Source organism: Xenopus laevis, chromosome 5L (assembly GCF_017654675.1).
Source record: "Xenopus laevis strain J_2021 chromosome 5L, Xenopus_laevis_v10.1, whole genome shotgun sequence".
Classification (NCBI taxonomy): domain Eukaryota; kingdom Metazoa; phylum Chordata; class Amphibia; order Anura; family Pipidae; genus Xenopus; species Xenopus laevis.
The window spans coordinates 47005953-47023009 of record NC_054379.1 but is presented as its reverse complement, the minus strand read 5'-3'; the positions used below and the strand labels follow the sequence as shown (position 1 = coordinate 47023009).

Here is a 17057-nt window from a genome sequence, read left to right as displayed (position 1 = left end):
TAATAATCAACAGCAACTCTGCAGACCAGACTGGGGAAGGCAGCAGTGAAGGTACATGCATGGCACCCCCCAAGCTTTATACCCTAGACACATGCCCAATCTGTCTACCTCTAATTCTGACCCTGCATTAAAGCCAACAGGCATGTCCCGGCGGGATTCGATCTAGGGAAAACCACGTAAAAAGCTGCAATGGATGATCGCCATATTTTCTCATAGCATTTTTAAGCAGCAGCTTACAGTTATACTAGATTTGTTCACGAACCTATGTAGTTGCCGAAAACCAGTATAAAGATGGATAAGCACATTGTTTTTTACATGGCGATGGCTGGCGAATCGGAAAATGTTTTTTTTACACAGCATACAAATTCAACAAATTCAATTTAGGGCCCCAAAACATTGGTAAATGTATTAATTTTACCAGTTGCATAACTAGATGTTACTGGGCACCACAATAAATTCATTTTGGGGCCCAAAAACATTGGTGAATTGACCTATTGTACCAAGATATATGAAAGTTGCTCATTAATTTCAGCCTTTCTGGGCTATTTGCACTGCTTGGTCCCCCTGCAGGATATGCTTCCTCTGTAGTTACGCCAATGAATTTCACTGTGATTTATTGAAATTCCTCATTATTTAGGGCCTTCCTGGGCCCCTCTACACTTCTGGGCTCCCCTTTGGCTTCCTCTGTAGTTACACCCCTGATAATAAATAGACCCCATAATGTAGTCCCTATATTCATTCATTAAACAGTTATATAGTATGGCAATGATATTAGAGGGGGAAGTTTTTTGGGCACATAAAAACTCTAGATCATTCAAACCCCAGTCTAGATTATTTTTGCCTCCTAAGTAGCTGAAAAAGTGCACAATCTAGTTGTATTGGCACTAATGCAAATTGGTCTATCTATCTAGCTGTCTGTCTATCTCAGGTAACTAGAGAGCCTTGATCCAATAGGTGAATAAATTGTAAATGCCCATCTACTAGTCCTAGAATCCTTAGGGTTTAGTGCTGGAGGGAAAGCTGGACTGTTTATGACTGGAATTAGTGTTGATGGGTATTTTTAAATTTTATTATTGCCTCTGGTCGCAACACAATCACACGCAACTAGTGAATTACATAGGAAAGGTTATTATGCATCACATGTTGCTGCATTTTTTTTCTATCCAGGGTTAATGTGTTAATGAGTGTTGTTCCAATTCAACCCACAATTCTTCTTATTTATCTGGGGGTGGGACCAGTCCTGCATCTTGCATGTGATTCATCAGACTGCGTGGGTTCAATGGCAGTTGGCAACATTTCAAAAAAGAGATGTGAGTACCTCCAACAATAATAAACCAATCAGTTAAAAATTGAAAAATTTATTAGGACATAAGAGACAAGACCTAACGCGTTTCGTGCCTACTGGGGCACTTACTCATAGGATATTGCAAGGACTGTGTTTTTGAGCAAGACGCTTTAATGAATTGGGTCAATATATTGTGTCCATTTTTGAGATTGTAAACAAGCCCTTTATGATGTACTCTTATTTGTCCCTTTTTTGCCCTTTAATGGTGGATTCCCATCAATTATAATTCTTAGTATAACCAACTTTCTTTCTCTTCCTGCACCTTTCATCAAGTGCATGAAATTACCAAATGATGTTACCTAGAATTGGCTCAGTGTTGTATGTGATCAAAGACCTCACATATTTGATATTAAAAGAACATAAAATAGTCTTTGATGCAAAGAAAAGCCATTAAAGGTTCTCATAAAGTAGTACAGTACTGATCCTTATCTCTGACAGGGGATGTGACTAATAAAGCTACCTGCTTCTGAACAATATCTTTTTATTTGCCTACAATGGGAAGAGGGGGGAAATTGCAACATAATTGTTTTTCCTGAGCAATTTTGTTACCGCATGCTATTGCTATTTTAATGTATTATCTATTAACTGCTGAAGTTAGTATTTGAAAAATATAAATGCCTTATTAGCTAAACATACTTTTTATTTCTTCACAACATGCGTGCACAAGTACATGTACAGGGCAAGCTCTAGCACAGCAGCATGTAGGAGAAGACTGTATAGTGTTTTAAAATTCAAATAACAGAAACAGTACAAACAGTACAAAAAATAATATCAGAAACAGTAACAGAACAGTGCCAATTTGCCATGAACCCTGCCAAGTCCATATTGAAATGTGTAATAGTCCCTGGCACTTCATGTACACAGAGGTCCAAACATCTGCCCACAGGCTCAATAAATAGTAGCATCTTAGAGCAGTGCATCTGGCTTTTTTAAATGCAAAGTGTTATGTTTTGGGTAGCCTCATGCTTTCTATCATACAGCACCCACAATATGATATTGTCTGCTATCCCAGAACAAACATTTTTGAGAATCTGTGTATTGCACACGTGTCCGTCCAGGATAACGCAAATCATTGGGAAGAACAATTGAAATGACTATGGGCAATCCCTACAGAATGTATATGTGCATTTTTATGAAAAGAGGAGTTCTGGCCATAGAAGCCTGGTATTAGGCCAAATCATACATTACAAATATAAATTTTAACAGATTCTGCATTTTGCCACTAGGAGGAACACTCAGTTGACAGCAAATATATTTGCAAAAAACTTAATTAAATGCATTACAGCAAAGGCTCAAGCTATCACTGAAAGGATCCATCTCAGTATTGTCCCTTCTAATTATGTTACAATGCCCTGTAGCAGATTGTCTGCACAGATTTATTAAGATAAAAAGCTGACCTACAAGGAGTCTGTAGCAGGGAATGCAGGTAAGAGAGAACTAGGTGCAAACAGCCAAGCCCATCTCCACTGACACAAGATAAACAGAGCTTTTTAGGGTGATGACACTTGCTAAGATTCCAGGGAGATTAGTTGCCCAGAGACAAATCTCCTCTTCTTCGGACGACTAATCTCAGAGAAAAGCCTTCCCGCTAGCTAGAATGTAAATTGCCGGCGGGATGGCGCTTGGAGCGCTTTGTTTTCCGAAGTCGCACAAAGTTGCCTAATGAGGATACTTTGGATGACTATGGAAAACGAAGCTCTCTAAGTGCCAGCCCGCCGGCGATTTACATTCTAGCAGGCAGGAAGTCTTTTCGGGGAGATTAGTCGCCTGAAGAAGAGGAGTTTTGTCGCTGGGCGACTTATCTCCCCCACCCTTAACCTACATAAGAGTTGATATTCATCTATATTTATTTATTTATTTATTTATTTACAAAAATACCAGTGATCTCCACTCCTTCCTGGACTCCAGCAATTACTCACTTTACCTGGGTGCTGCTCTTATGCTCATATGCTCACAAACTGAAACAGTACCACACTCCTTTGCTTTTTTATGCAGCCTTTTTTCCATCGTGGCAAAAATCGTCTGGTAAACTTTGGGCGACTTCGGGAAATGAATCGATCCGAGTGCCATCCAGCCAGGCTAAAATGTAAATCAAGGCAGTTTGGGGAGATAGGTCACCTCAAAGAAAAGGAGATTTATCGCCGGACGACTAGTCTCCCTGAATCTGCCTGTGTGCCCTGACCCTTAGGGTAAGGCCACACGAGGAGATTCGGGGAGATTTTGTCGCCTGGCGACTAATCGCCACGTCTTTTGCGTGACTATCTCCCCGAACTGCCTCTGTGTTTTTCCCCATAGGCTACAACGCAAAGTCGCCTGCGCTAATGCACACGCGGCGATGCGTTTTCAATAGTCGCCCAAAGTTGCCTCACTGAGGCAACTTCAGGGGAATGCGTTTTCACGGCGATGCTTTTTCAATAGTCGTCCAAATGTCCTCACTGAGACAACTTCGGGCGACTATAGAAAAAGCATCACCGCATGTGCATTAGCGCAGGCGACTTTGAATTGTAGCCTATGGGGAAAAACGCTGAGGCAGTTCGGGGAGATAGTCACGCAAAAGACGTGGTGATTAGTCGCCAGGCAACAAAATCTCCCCGAATCTCCTCGTGTGGCCTTACCCTTAGACTACTTCATGTGTTTTAGCAGAGGCAACTGTCTATGGCAGGGTATTTTGTAGCCACAACAAGTACCTGCTACTAGTAGGCCGGAGCTTGTGACTAAAAAATGCCAAAAAATACCATGCCATAGACAACACTGAAAATTGGCTCTGCTAAAACACCCGTAGTATCAAAGCCAATTATCACTATGGTCTATTTTGAAGCCATGACAAGCAGCTTCATCCTTAAACAATGTGCTGTAGGTAAAAGTGACATGATTTAGAATTTAAATGGGTAGGAGGAGTTAACCAAAAATCAATACAGGTATAGGACCTGTTATCCAGAATGCTTGGGATCTGGGATATTCCACATAATGGATCTTTCCATAATTTAGATCTTGATACCTTAACTCTACTAGAAAATCATGTAGATATTTACTTAATAGGCTGGTTTTGCTTCCCATAAGGATTAATTATATCTTCCATGGGATCAAGTACAAGCTACTGTTTTATTGTTACAGAGAAAAAGGAAAACATTTTTAGAAATTTGGATAAAATTGAGTCTATGGGAGACAGCCTTCCCTTAATTTGGTGCTTTCCAGATAACAGGTTTCCAGATAACTGATCCCATACCTGTATTAGCAACTCAAGCATTATGAATATATTTGTTTTAGAATGTAGTGCCTGTATAAGAATTAGGGTTGTCATCTGGCCTGTATTTTATTTTATCACATACCGGTAATACTTAACTATATAGTTGACAGGACATAGCCTTTTTGGAGGAAACTAACAATCTCACAATAGGTTTAAAAGTGCCTGAATAAGTTCACTGCAAAAGGACATTTAAAGAAAACGAAACTGTAAGAAGGTCAGAGGCTCAGAGCAATACATCACAATAGTCTCACTTTGATTCAAAGCCTCATCCACTACAAGGGCAGTTGCAAATGTCTTTTCACTAAACTGAATATAAAAAGCATAATGTCCAGTGAAGTGTTTCAACTGGCACATTTTATTTTTTTTAGGGCTGGTAAAGATGCTTCAAGCCAAGATACAGTAAACAATATTATTGGGAACGATTTCTACAAAATATTTATCATGACATACACTACACCAGGAAGCTATAAAGGTCAGGCCTTGTAATATTTTCTCAGTGACTGCATTCATTCATGAAGAGCATCTTACATAAAGAGGTCAGTGTATTGTATTGGCAGGGAGTAACGTTACAAAGGGAATAAAGCAGAGAACCTTTATCTGAAGGCAGAGTAGTGAATACAAATAATTAGGAAGAGAAATCACACAAATGCTACAAATGGATGCCCCAGTCAGTACAGTTGAGTATGGGCTCAGAGTCATTCCATTTTGATGGCCATGCACATGGTTTTTGGGTTCCTTGATCCCCAAAAATTTCAGGTGACCCTAAGTATGATTTCATACTGAGATCTCCCAGAGTGTTTGCAGTACTGTAAAAATGTGCTGGGCCTCATGAACTCCTTCAGCTTTATTATATTGTAATAAAATAAGTGACCCCCATCATAGGGGCAGATTCCCTAAAGGGCGAAGAGGCTAACGCTAGCGTCAATTCGCTAGCATTACCGCTCGCAGGGACTTCGCTGACTTCCTAACGGGCGCAGGAGATAGACACTAGCTATGCTTCCCACTCTAACGCCAGGCGAATTTACGCTCTGGTGAATGGACGTAACTCTTCAAATTCACAAAGATGCGGATTTTACTGAACGTTACCTCATTCGCCAGACTTTTCTTCGCCAGCTCAGACCAGGCGAAGTGCACTGGAGTGCATAGGACTTCCTCAGTCTTTAGTGCAAAATCTTTCTAAGTCCCAAAAAACACTGGTGTCTTTTCCTTCTTTCTGAGTGATAGCCTGCAAAGGTCTGTAAAAATGTTTTTTGGGTAACCGTGTTCCCCCCTCCATTTTCTAGCATATGGAACATAAACTATACAGTGGGCTCATGTGTAGGGTATTATAACAACTCTATTTTATTTATTAAGCTTCCCTGGACTTGTGCAATGTAACGTATTTGTTGCAACATACAGTATATGTTCATGTAACTTTATCATTTCCTGCTATGTGCAAATTAGGAAACGCTAGCGCATCTTCACTTTGATTGCTGAAGTAACGATAGCAAAAATTCGCCAGCATTCAGCACTCTGGACGCAACTTCGCACTTTGGTGAATTAGGGTTGTCCTAGCGAATTTACGCCTGGCAAAGTGTTGCGTTGGCTATAACACTACATGATAATGTACAAAATGTTTCATAAGCAACATTCCTTCCTACTGTATATACTGTTTTTTTATTCTATTTTTTTAATCTGTTTCTTCCATGAACTGAGTTTAAAACTGCATATTACCTAGAAAAGCATTCTTGTTTATGAAGAGATATTTATGGGTAAGTCCACACAGGGTGTTTTGGGGAGATTTGGTCGCCTGGCGACTAATCGCCTCATTTTTGTGGCGACCAATCTCCCCAAACACCTTCCATGAATATGCGCCGGCTAAAATGAAAAAACGCCGGTGTTAATCACACGTGGCGGTTCGTTTTCCGAAGTCGCCTCGAGGAAACTTTGGGCGACTTCGGAAAACGAATCGCCGCGTGTGATTAGCGCTGGCATTTTCTTATTTTAGTCTGCGCATATTCAGGGAAGGCGTTTGGGGAGATTGGTCACTGCAAAAACTAGGCGATTAGTCGCCAGGCAACCAAATCTCCCCAAAACGCCCTGTGTGGCCTGACCCTAAATGGCTACAAAACTATGGTGTATTCTAAATGCAAAAAAGTGCTTCAATGGGGCTACTATTCTAGGAGTAGAGAAGTGGCTCCCATCCTATGTGTACTAATGTGGTTACATGCACAGTAAACAAATAAAGGACATGGAAGTTTGCTTAATGTGATTACTGGACAGTGGTAAAAGCTTGAATAGGGCAGGTGTGTCCGACTAAAAACAACAGAACACAGTCCATCAGATCAGGGTACCCACATTTAACTTGGGGCCACATTATGGTTACCATAATAAATAAAACCTCTTGTTCACCAACTATTCTCAATGTCTGTATAAATGCATTGATACACACTGACTTGCAACAGCAGGGCAGAATGTTTCTGTGCACATATCATATGAAACATAAACCTGAGAAATAGTACTTTTGTGTACAAACTAGGTAGCGGTGCCAAATAAGTAATATAAATGCAACATCAGGGTCAGTAAAAACTGTGGGCGTGAGTTTGGCTCAGCCCAAAGGTCTCCTTTGAGCTTTACATTTACTACCCCCTCCATTCATAAAGTCTTGGCATGCAAACCCCCACCATTCACATTTCCAGAGTCCCCCTCTGCTTCCAGAGTCATTCCAAAATGCAGTCACCACGTGTATGCACAGTACAGAACTGCACATGCCATCTGTGCTCCTTCCCTTCCAGGTGCTGTAGTGTGTGTACATGGGACAGGACTTGTATACCAAGAATGCGAGCTGATAGGGGAAAATGCAGGACTACATTTACTTTCACAAACATAGGAAATAATGTAGAATTCCTATACCCTGATTGCAATCTGTGGTTACATTTGGGATCTGTTAATTATAGAAATAAAACATTCGGACATTCGGACAGATTCCACTAATTCTTAGTTCTATTTCTACTATCATTCTCACATTCCAAAAATTCTATAAATTTCATAAAGGATAAGGTTGTCTGTTAATCTGGGGAGAAGAGAGAGGCTCTGAGTGGGAGATGGCTTACCAGCAGAGTGTTTCAGGCAACTTACTACTAGTTGTCTGAGTAACTGAGACAGATATAATCAGTTAATTACAAGCTGCACTGATGCAAATCTTGTTAATGCTGAGGTTATATTGAATTTACTAAAAAATACAGATCACTGGCACCTGCCGGTAAACCTACAATTCTGTGAGCAATAACATTTTCCAAGCAGAATAAGTCTAGACCCTTTCAACATTGGTGCCTCAGTATTAAAGTGATAATACATTGGGAACCATCCAGTAGCCTTAGGGTACCCCCAAATGAACCACTGGTTGTCTTTTCCCAGCTGCTCAAAGTCTGCTAATATCCATTGTGACAGTATATGATGGATTGAGAAGAAAGCTTTCGGAGCCTGTTAAAGCCATAAGAGACCTAAACATCCTATCACACCCAGTAGAGGTGACTATGCCAATAGGAAGGCCAGCCAGAAATAACCTTTTGTACTTCGGGGAAACTGGCTCAGTTTCCCATATACGTCATGTGCTGCTTTCTTCTCCAACACAGTGAAAAATAATAGCCGTATTAAAGAAGAATCACATTAAATGTTACAGGGACCAAGCTGTGATTATTGCTCTGAGGATAGCAGTGGTGCATTTTGACTGGATGCAAACAATTACATCCAATGTACAATGCATGCTTCCAACCATAAGCATTCTCTATAAAAAAAAAACACCATTTGTATATTCACATATGTATGTATATATCTATATATATGTGACAGGGTGGCCAAACCTGCAGCCCATCCCAAGTATCAGCCGGTGGCATAGGGTGGACATTTAGCCACACTTATAACATAATAATTATTGTAATTATTATTACAGTTTCTGATGTCTAAAACTATAAACAGTTTCTATTCCTTGCTTCTCAGCAACCACTGTGTTGGTTATTGAAAAAGGAGAAAGTTTCAGCTGAGGTAATATAATAGCTGTATTCCCTTATAGCTGTTATTCTATCACTTTATTGAGTAGCGAGGGGAACATCTGAACACCATTTCTGCCTACAAATATGGAGTATGTCCCATTTAGAGATCCTTTAACTTGCTATGTGGACACCTTTAGGACTCAGGACTCCTTCCATGAGGTAAATGCGAGAGCAGATACACGGAGATATAGATGACATGCATACAGTATATTGTATACAATCAAGGGGGTACCGTGTCTCACACATATTCAACCCTAAAAAATCACAAAGGGAATCCCTATTGCCCTGTAGGGATAATGAGAGCTGTGCCTCAGTCCCATAGTAACCACCTGCCTCTGAAGTCACTAGAAGTGCGCTCTCTCCCCTAGACTCTAGCAGTGCAATGTAAGCATGCCCCAACTGCTCATTCCCCACCCCTTGCCCTGTCCCACACAGATCAGACAAGTTGCCTCTTACCCATGCTGCTGGAGCTTGTGCTGCATCTGCGTCAGGCTGGGGTTTCTCTTTGCATCCTGTTGCGCGCTGCCCCGGGAGAAAGAATAGTACTGGCTCTGCTTGCTCACCACAGAAGCCGCGTTCTGCCCAGGAATCTGCACCAAGGACGGGCTGGCGATGACCCGGCTCATCCTGCGACTCCTCTCCTGGGTGCCTTGTTGCCCACTTCTTAGTGCCACATTGTGGCTGTTGCTGCTGCTGAGTGGCATAGGGTGCTGCTGGTGGTGGTGGTAGATCCCCGGGGGTCCCGGCTGGAGCACATAAGTGATCCTCCTTACTCTGCTTTCTATATTAGCCAAAGTGCAGGATAGTAGCACCGCCGCACACACTACGACTCCCCACCTGTTGCAAGCCATGTGTGCGACAAAGTATCCAGCAAGTAACTCTGGCAACAGATCTGCTTTTTTGTAGTTTTTTTTCCTGCCTTCCCCTCTCCGGCTCTTCTTCTTCTTTCAAACTCTTCTCACCCCCTCCTCCCCTTCTGCTGCACAGCCAAGAAAGCAACTCCTCTTGTGTCCCAGGCAAAGTGGAAGCTCAAAAGAAGCAGAAGCCGTTTGCTCCTGGCCAGCAAATAGACTTGGAGGGAAGGAAAATAAAAAAAAAACTAAGAAGAAAGGGATCAGTGCTGCAGGAGCTGCTTCATCCAGCAGCCAAGGAAAGTGAGACACAGGGAGAGAGGGAAAGTAGGAGGAGAAGTGAAGGGGGGCAGTTCAAGGGGCTTCTATAAGGAGCAGATGTTTAGGTTGCCTGTGCTGCCAGTGTACTGTAGGTCTCTGTGCCTCAGCTCAGCATTACAAAAAAAAAAAAAACTTGTGCTTAGCTTTGAAAAAAAAAGTGCTTTAGAAGTTTGTGTGTAGCAGCAGCAGCCTGTCAGCACGGGGCAGCCAAACCCTCACGTGTGACGTCACATAACACATCCTAATTGGGATATGCCCTGACTGAACCTGTACTGTGGCTGCTGGTATATTGGGCTCCTCGTTTGTCTGTCACTTTGACACCCACTCATCTCAGTCAGCGTGTGCACATTTCTTAACGCTGGTATATTCCACAGGAATATTTATAGAGGCTATGGGCCAGATTAAATTCAGCGAGAAAAAGTTATCTCATGGTTTGTCACGTGACAACTCATGGACGAGATTCAAGTCGAGGAGAAAAATACTTTTCACCTAATTCAGTTGCAGTTTTTTTTCCCCATAGACTTCAATAGAGTCTTCAGATGATAAACCGTGAGATTAGAACTGAATTGTGTCTCAAATTGAATCTCATCTGTAAACTTTAGCGTGATAATCCCTTTTCTCACTGAATTGAATCTGGCCCTATATATCATTCACATCAGGGGTGCTGCACCAATGAGGCAAGTTGAAAAACTCACCTCAGGGGGCTTGAGCAGAGCAAGGTACCAGAGCATAAAAACACAGCTCCTGGTATCTTTAAGAGATGCATTTCCAGGTTTTAAACTGTTAATATGGCTTTTCTAGTGCAAAAGAGCGCAATTGTGCATGCGCCCCCTGCTCCAGACCCTCTCTGGCACAGAAAAGGTAAGCTCTGGGGGGAGGGAAGCATTACAGGAGCTGCCTCAGGCGCAGGACCGTTACAGCCAAAGTGGCCAGTTACCAGGGGCAGCAAAAAGATGCCTCTGGTAACTTTAAGAGCCTAATTTCCATTTTTTAAAACGGAAATTTGACTTTTCTAGTGCAGCGAGCATAATAGCGCTCACTGCACTAGCAATGCGACCCCTCTTTGACCCGCTCCGGCGCTACACATTAGAAGCATCAGGCATCAGGCGGCAGCAGCCCCTGAAAGAATAGCTGCTGATTCACATCAGTCCCTGCCCCTGTATTTAGCTCCAGCCCTATGGCCAGTGTCAAACACAATGAGAGCCTAATACCTCAAAATAAACTCCTTTTTTTGGTATCAGATGCTGTAATGGAGGACCCATGCCTTTCACAGGGGTCATGGACCTACCAGCAGCACACCATAGAAATCGAAGTGTTGCAAAAAATTGTATTTAGCCCAAAAATAGAAAGAAGGCACCATTTCAGGCACTCAAGGCCCTTTATCAATCCTCTTGGCCATCAGCCAGTTGTTATCTAGGGATGTACTAAATCCACTATATTGGGATATATTCAGAATATTGAAGTAAATTATAATTTGCATATTCAAATTAGGGCCAGGAAGGGCCAAAGAAAACAACGTGCTGCATGTGTGGTTTAAACATTTTTTGCCTCTTTGTTTGTGTGATGAAAAGTCACATGATTTTAAGAATTTGGATTCTGTTCAGCCAGGTGCTTGGATTTAGCCAAATCTGAATCCTGCTGAATAAGGCCAAACCCCGAACCAAATTCTGGATTCGGTACATCCCTACCAACTTCATGAGCATTAAGTGTCTTTTTAAGATACCGAAAACTTATTAGCAAGTGAAAGTGTAAGGGATACTGTAATGCCCTTAAATCTGTTACTACACATCTTGCTGTTAAATGGGGTTGTGACATTCCTTGTCAAAAAGTGCCTGACTGAAGCACAAAGCCGTGCATCCCTTGGTCTGACTTGCCTAATCATTTGCCTTGGACCACACTAAAGCATATATGAAGCGGTGTATTTCATTTGATGCCACAGAAATGTAAAATGAAGCAAAAAATGAAACACCTATTCATAAAGCTGCAGTGTTTAAAGTAACACATACCCTTTTGGCATAAATTCCGTGTAAAAGCTCAGGGTGTGCTATTAATAAAAGTAGAGGAATTTACACTTCAATCGACTTGGTAAAGTTCATTAAAGTGTACAAGACAAAAGCGTTATTGGTCTTCCAAGAATAAACCCAAACATGGTGTCAGGTTTCAACTTATATTTTTCCCTATGAGTGTAACCCAACTTCTGGTGCTCTATGCACAAAAATTCTTTTAAAAAGTCAGTGTATATTGAAGTATGACACATAATTACTGGGAACTTCCTGTTTTATGGCCACCTTATGGCTGTGCTTTGAGCACGTAATTTAAAATAGGCTTTCTTGTTTGGGACAGGGACATGATGACAAACACAGAGAACAAACTATGGTGGGTTGCTAATAACCGGTGCAATATTTGCTGCTGGTTTAGTAACCCTAAGTAAATCAATCTGAATTAACAGGTCAGTTGTTTAAAAACAAACGTCACCAAAAAACTTGCACAACCATTCACTCTTCAATTACCTTTTATTTCAAAATCACTTCTCCTTACATATTATCATGTATTCTTCTCTTTATTGCTCGTCTTTGTTCTCATACAGTATGGAGGGCACTGGATATTAGCCCAGTAAACCGAGAGTGTAATATTACATAAACGGCACATGCTGTCAGAGAATAAATATTGGCATCCATGTCCCTGTTCTCCTGAGCTTCTCTGATTATTTTCAAGTCAAGTCATGTAGCCCACAGCTGCCCATACATCTCTGAAGAAAAGGGGGAGCGATCTGTCAAAAATTAATCTTTGCATGAAAATGGTACAAAGGTTTTAATCAAAGCATATTGAAAGACATTTTTCATAAAGAACATGAATGCCAATTTTTATTTTTTGACAGTATGTCCCCTTTAAGGCCATGACACACAGAACAGCTAAAAAGGACTCCTAGTTTCCCCCTGTTGCTCTCTGTTGACTGTCCTGTTTCAGGCATTATCTATTTAAATTAATAAGTGGGTGGTTTGGGATAAATTCCCATTAGCAGCCTAATAAAGCTGATTTCAAGAACATTATGATGGGTGTCTCAACTAAAGAGTTTTGCCTGCTCAAGTTTTGGAAAATGGGAGCAGATTTTGTGTGACAGTTTTGGGTTTGTTCTTGATTATCAACATCTACTTGTTGCAAGTGAGGAACTAACAAATACAGCCCAGGAACAGAGTGCACCTTAGTGGTAAGTACATCTGCAAATACACTTTAATTCAAGATTGAAATGCAACAGTGTCAGTAAACAGACAGAAATGCATTATTTTCCTTATCAGTTAGACGACCACAGTAAAAAATAGACAGTGCACATTGCAGTCTTGGGTATTGCTGAGGAATGCAGACGTGTTTCCAAGCGATACCTGCTTAATGCCCAAGTGTGCCATGTACTGGGTGATTCAAATTAATGGGGAGGAACTGCCAGAAAAGTGTTTTGTGCAATTCTCCCTGGTGGCACTGTACTGTGTAACTTCCAACCAATGTTCCCTCTAATTTTCTCTTGGATGTGTTCACAAAAAGATGTGCACAGCTTGGAGTGAACAGTGCTTCTAACAACTACTTAAATACACAGGTCAGTTTATATTTCTCAAAAAAAGACTTGTGTGCCATCGTTCCCATAGTAGGAGTGATACCAGGAGTTTTCTTTAATAGTAAGGATGATTCTGGTTCTGCTGCTACCCCTCCAATTCAGTCTTCTCATGCTTACATCTGTTGAGTTTAGAGTGGGCCGTCAAGGTGGTGTAAGATGTGCAATCTGATCCCCTGTTTATATGCTATTATATTGCTATTTCTTTTTCATTAAAGAAAATAAATACAAAATTTTACATTAAAAAAAAGACCCAAATCTCTGGTTTAAAAAATTGTGAGACTGTTTTGTTTCTACTGTTGTGCTGTGTTCAGGCCTTATTATTCTCCCTTATCCATTTCTGCTGTAGGGGATCTGAACCACATGGAAACCCTAAAAGGTGAACCTTAAACCTACCAGGCCGTCTCCGCAGTGGTGTCACAGAACCTTGCTCTGCCTTTGAATGTATCTGATATCAGATCCTGAATAATACTACCTCATTACTTGAGAATATAAACCTGTGGAACTATGAAATACAGCCTTTGTTTTGTTTGCAAGATCCTCTGACCTGCTACATATTTACTTTAACACAACAGCAAGAAAGCAAAGGCCCATCCTGGGTTAGGAAGTCCAAAGTGACCTGCTGTACTCTATCTTAACTAGCTGGGAAGGCCTGTTTTTTATCCAAGACAGATTTACAGTGCTTTGGCAAAAGAGGGGTTATCTTGGGATCTTGGGATCTCTGGTGAATTTGAATTTTCTGTTCTTTTATATCTACTTGTATTGATCTGAAATTATCCTCGTTGCACCACGTACATTGAATGATCTAGTTCTTAAGTCACTAAACAGCAAGTTGGGAAATTGTTGGGTTGTTTCTAGGTCATGACATTTTTTGTGCCAACTGCCAACCAATAATGTTCTTGGACAAGTCTCCTAGTATACTGATAAGGACCATAGGCCATGGCTGGTATAACTATGTGTATTGTTGTATGTAGCTGGTAGGACTACATAAAAATAAAGCTGAACATAATCAGAAAGGCTTGTGCCAAACTTCCCAGTCCCTTGGGCTTGTGCTTGGATACATTTCTGATGTACTATGTAATGAAGCCATGAGATGGTTTGTGTTCTTTATCAGTTGCATATTTTGTGTCTATTATTGTACAGGTATGGGACCTGTTATCCAGAATGCTCGGGACCTGGGGTTTTCCGGATAACGGCTCTTTCCGTAATTTGGGTCTTAAGTCTACTAGAAATTCATTTAAACATTAAAGAAACCCAATAGGCTGGTGTTGCTTCCAATAAGGATTAATTATATCTTAGTTGGGGTCAAGTACAAGGTACTGTTTTATTATTACAAAAATTGATTATTTGGATAAAATGGAGTCTATGGGTGACAGCCATTCCATAATTCGGAACTTTCTGGATATCGGGTTTCCGGATAAGGGACATATACCTGCACTAGTACACTTATGAATTTACACAAAACATCATGTCAAAAATATTTTTACACAAGTGCAAACCAAAGCATCTGTGGCCTGGGCACTAGTGATGGTCGTATCTGTCTGAAAAATTTGCGAAATGGCAAAAAAGTTAGCGAAACGATTTTTGCATGTGCTGCTTTTTTGTCCAAATGCATTAAAGTCAATGGGAGTTACAATTATTTTGACGTGCGACAATTTTTACACGAGCAACATTTTTATTTTCACAGCAGTTTTACGAAACAATTTGCAGGTGCGAAATGTGGAAATTCGCCATGAATCCATGCCTGGCGAATAAATTCGCCCATCACTACTGGGCACATCTCTTTGCATAGTCTAGTCTCTGTCTAGAATGTTCCCAGTTTCAGTATATCCCATGGCTTTTCTTTAATTTACTGAGAACTGCCCCCCCCATCACTCTTAATAAATTGTGTGTTCATTCTTTAAAAAGCAGGTTTGGCCTAGTACCCCCGTAAAGGCCTTTCGGATTTTCTGGGTGGGGTCTTTCTGTAGTTTGGATCTCTACATCTCAGGTCTACTAAAAAAAGCATTTAAACACAATAGGATTGTTCTGCCTTCAATATGGATTAATTTAGATCAAATACAAGGTACAGGTACTATTTTATAAATACTGAGGAAAAAGGAAATCATTAAAAAAAAGTTGAACTATTTCATTAAATGGAGTCTATGGGAAATGGCCTTCCTGTAATTTGGAGCTTTCTGGATAGCGGGTTTCCGGCTAACAGGTCCCAGAAATAATCGATGAAAGACTCTGATACACTGACATGTGTTAAAGGCAGATACCATAATGCCATTTTCAGCTGAAACATTCTGCTTAGAGTTCTATTAACTGTCAAATATTTCTATTGGCCATATATATATAATGATGCTACAGTTTATTTCCTTGATCTTTAGCTTTACCTCTGCTGAGGTAAGAAATAAAGCATCTCTTACTGAGGGAAGATATAAAGCTTCACCTCCTCCTCATGTATAAATCCAAATATGCAAAGACGGAATGTTCTGAGTACACAATAAGCTGGCTGCATACTTTAATGTGAAAACAAATGGAATATAACTTGCAAATAGGCCATATTTCCCCTTTAATAGTTATTTTATGGTGTGTTAAGTGAGTTAAAAGAATGGCAAGATTTATTCTGTCATCTCACTTGCATGTAAAACTTTATTTATTTAGTCAGTGGGGTACTTGTAATGAACCATTGATTAATTTATATTGTCCAGATGAATCTGAACCAAAAAATACACGCTGTTGCTTTTGCAATTTACAGAAACCTGAGAACATCCGGCATGTCCTTCCACCACAGGCCTGTTTCATTTTTTTCCCTTTCCTTCCCTCTGGGTTATTTTAAATTATACAAGGCACTGAAAGGGCTATTGAGGGGTTATTGTACAAGCCCCAGTGTGCAGTACCATGGAGGATTGCACCAAGGCTGCAGGCCACTGTGTACTTTAACACTAGGTTTATGAGGCCTCTTTTATGATGCAGGTCTGTTTGTTCAATGGTTTTCCTAGGAGACATTCCCAGTATGCACATGCCTTTCACCACATGCAGTGCTGGGCCGCAATACACAATGATTTCACCCATGATAGAATCAATTATACTGGCGTGGAATGATCAAAACTGCTTCAGAGAATTCAAATTATTCTCCTTTGGGGGCAACATTTTTACACTTATTACATTCAGTGCGCCTGAAGCTATACTTAGACGATAAGTTGTTGATTTATACTGTGTGTATACATATAGTGAATAAATTACCCCCTCTTGTAAAATATAAGGATATTATAAGTAACCAAGGAGTTCCATGACCATATAAAAACACAAAGGCACATTAAGGGGGTTATTTACTAAACTCCGAATGCAAAAATCACAAAAAATTTGTGATTTTTTTTATAAAATTGGACTTTTAAAAAATCACAAATTTTTCGGAATTTATTAAACCCTGAGATTAAAAAAATCATAATCAGAAAATCCCACATCTCAGACCTGTCGAGGTTGCATATAAGTCAATGGGAGAAGTCCCAATGATTTTTTGATGTGCGCTGGATTTCATGCAATACACCAAAGTTTTCTGAGTTTTCGGGTGAAAATTCCAGAAAAAAATTGAATTCCGTGAAAATCGAATGAAAAAATCGTGAAAATCTGTTTTTTTCCCGCAAAACAAATTTTCTTGAAAATGTAATAA

The 17057-nt window shown here is 40.5% G+C and overlaps 1 protein-coding gene across 7 annotated transcripts in view; it reads right to left on the bottom strand.

Moving 5' to 3' along the window:
- Positions 1-9926, bottom strand: part of ltbp1.L (latent transforming growth factor beta binding protein 1 L homeolog) — a 231990-nt gene extending 222064 nt beyond the window's left edge. For 5 of the 7 annotated variants that reach the window (XM_041562719.1, XM_018263016.2, XM_018263020.2 and 2 more), the window contains exon 1: positions 9080-9926. In XM_041562719.1, coding sequence (XP_041418653.1) covers positions 9080-9474 — 395 coding nt within the window. In that variant the 5' untranslated portion in view covers positions 9475-9926. The remainder of the gene's footprint in view (positions 1-9079) is intronic. The other 2 variants (XM_018263015.2, XM_018263019.2) reach the window with 1 other exon arrangement.
- Between the last annotated feature and the right edge of the window lie 7131 nt (positions 9927-17057).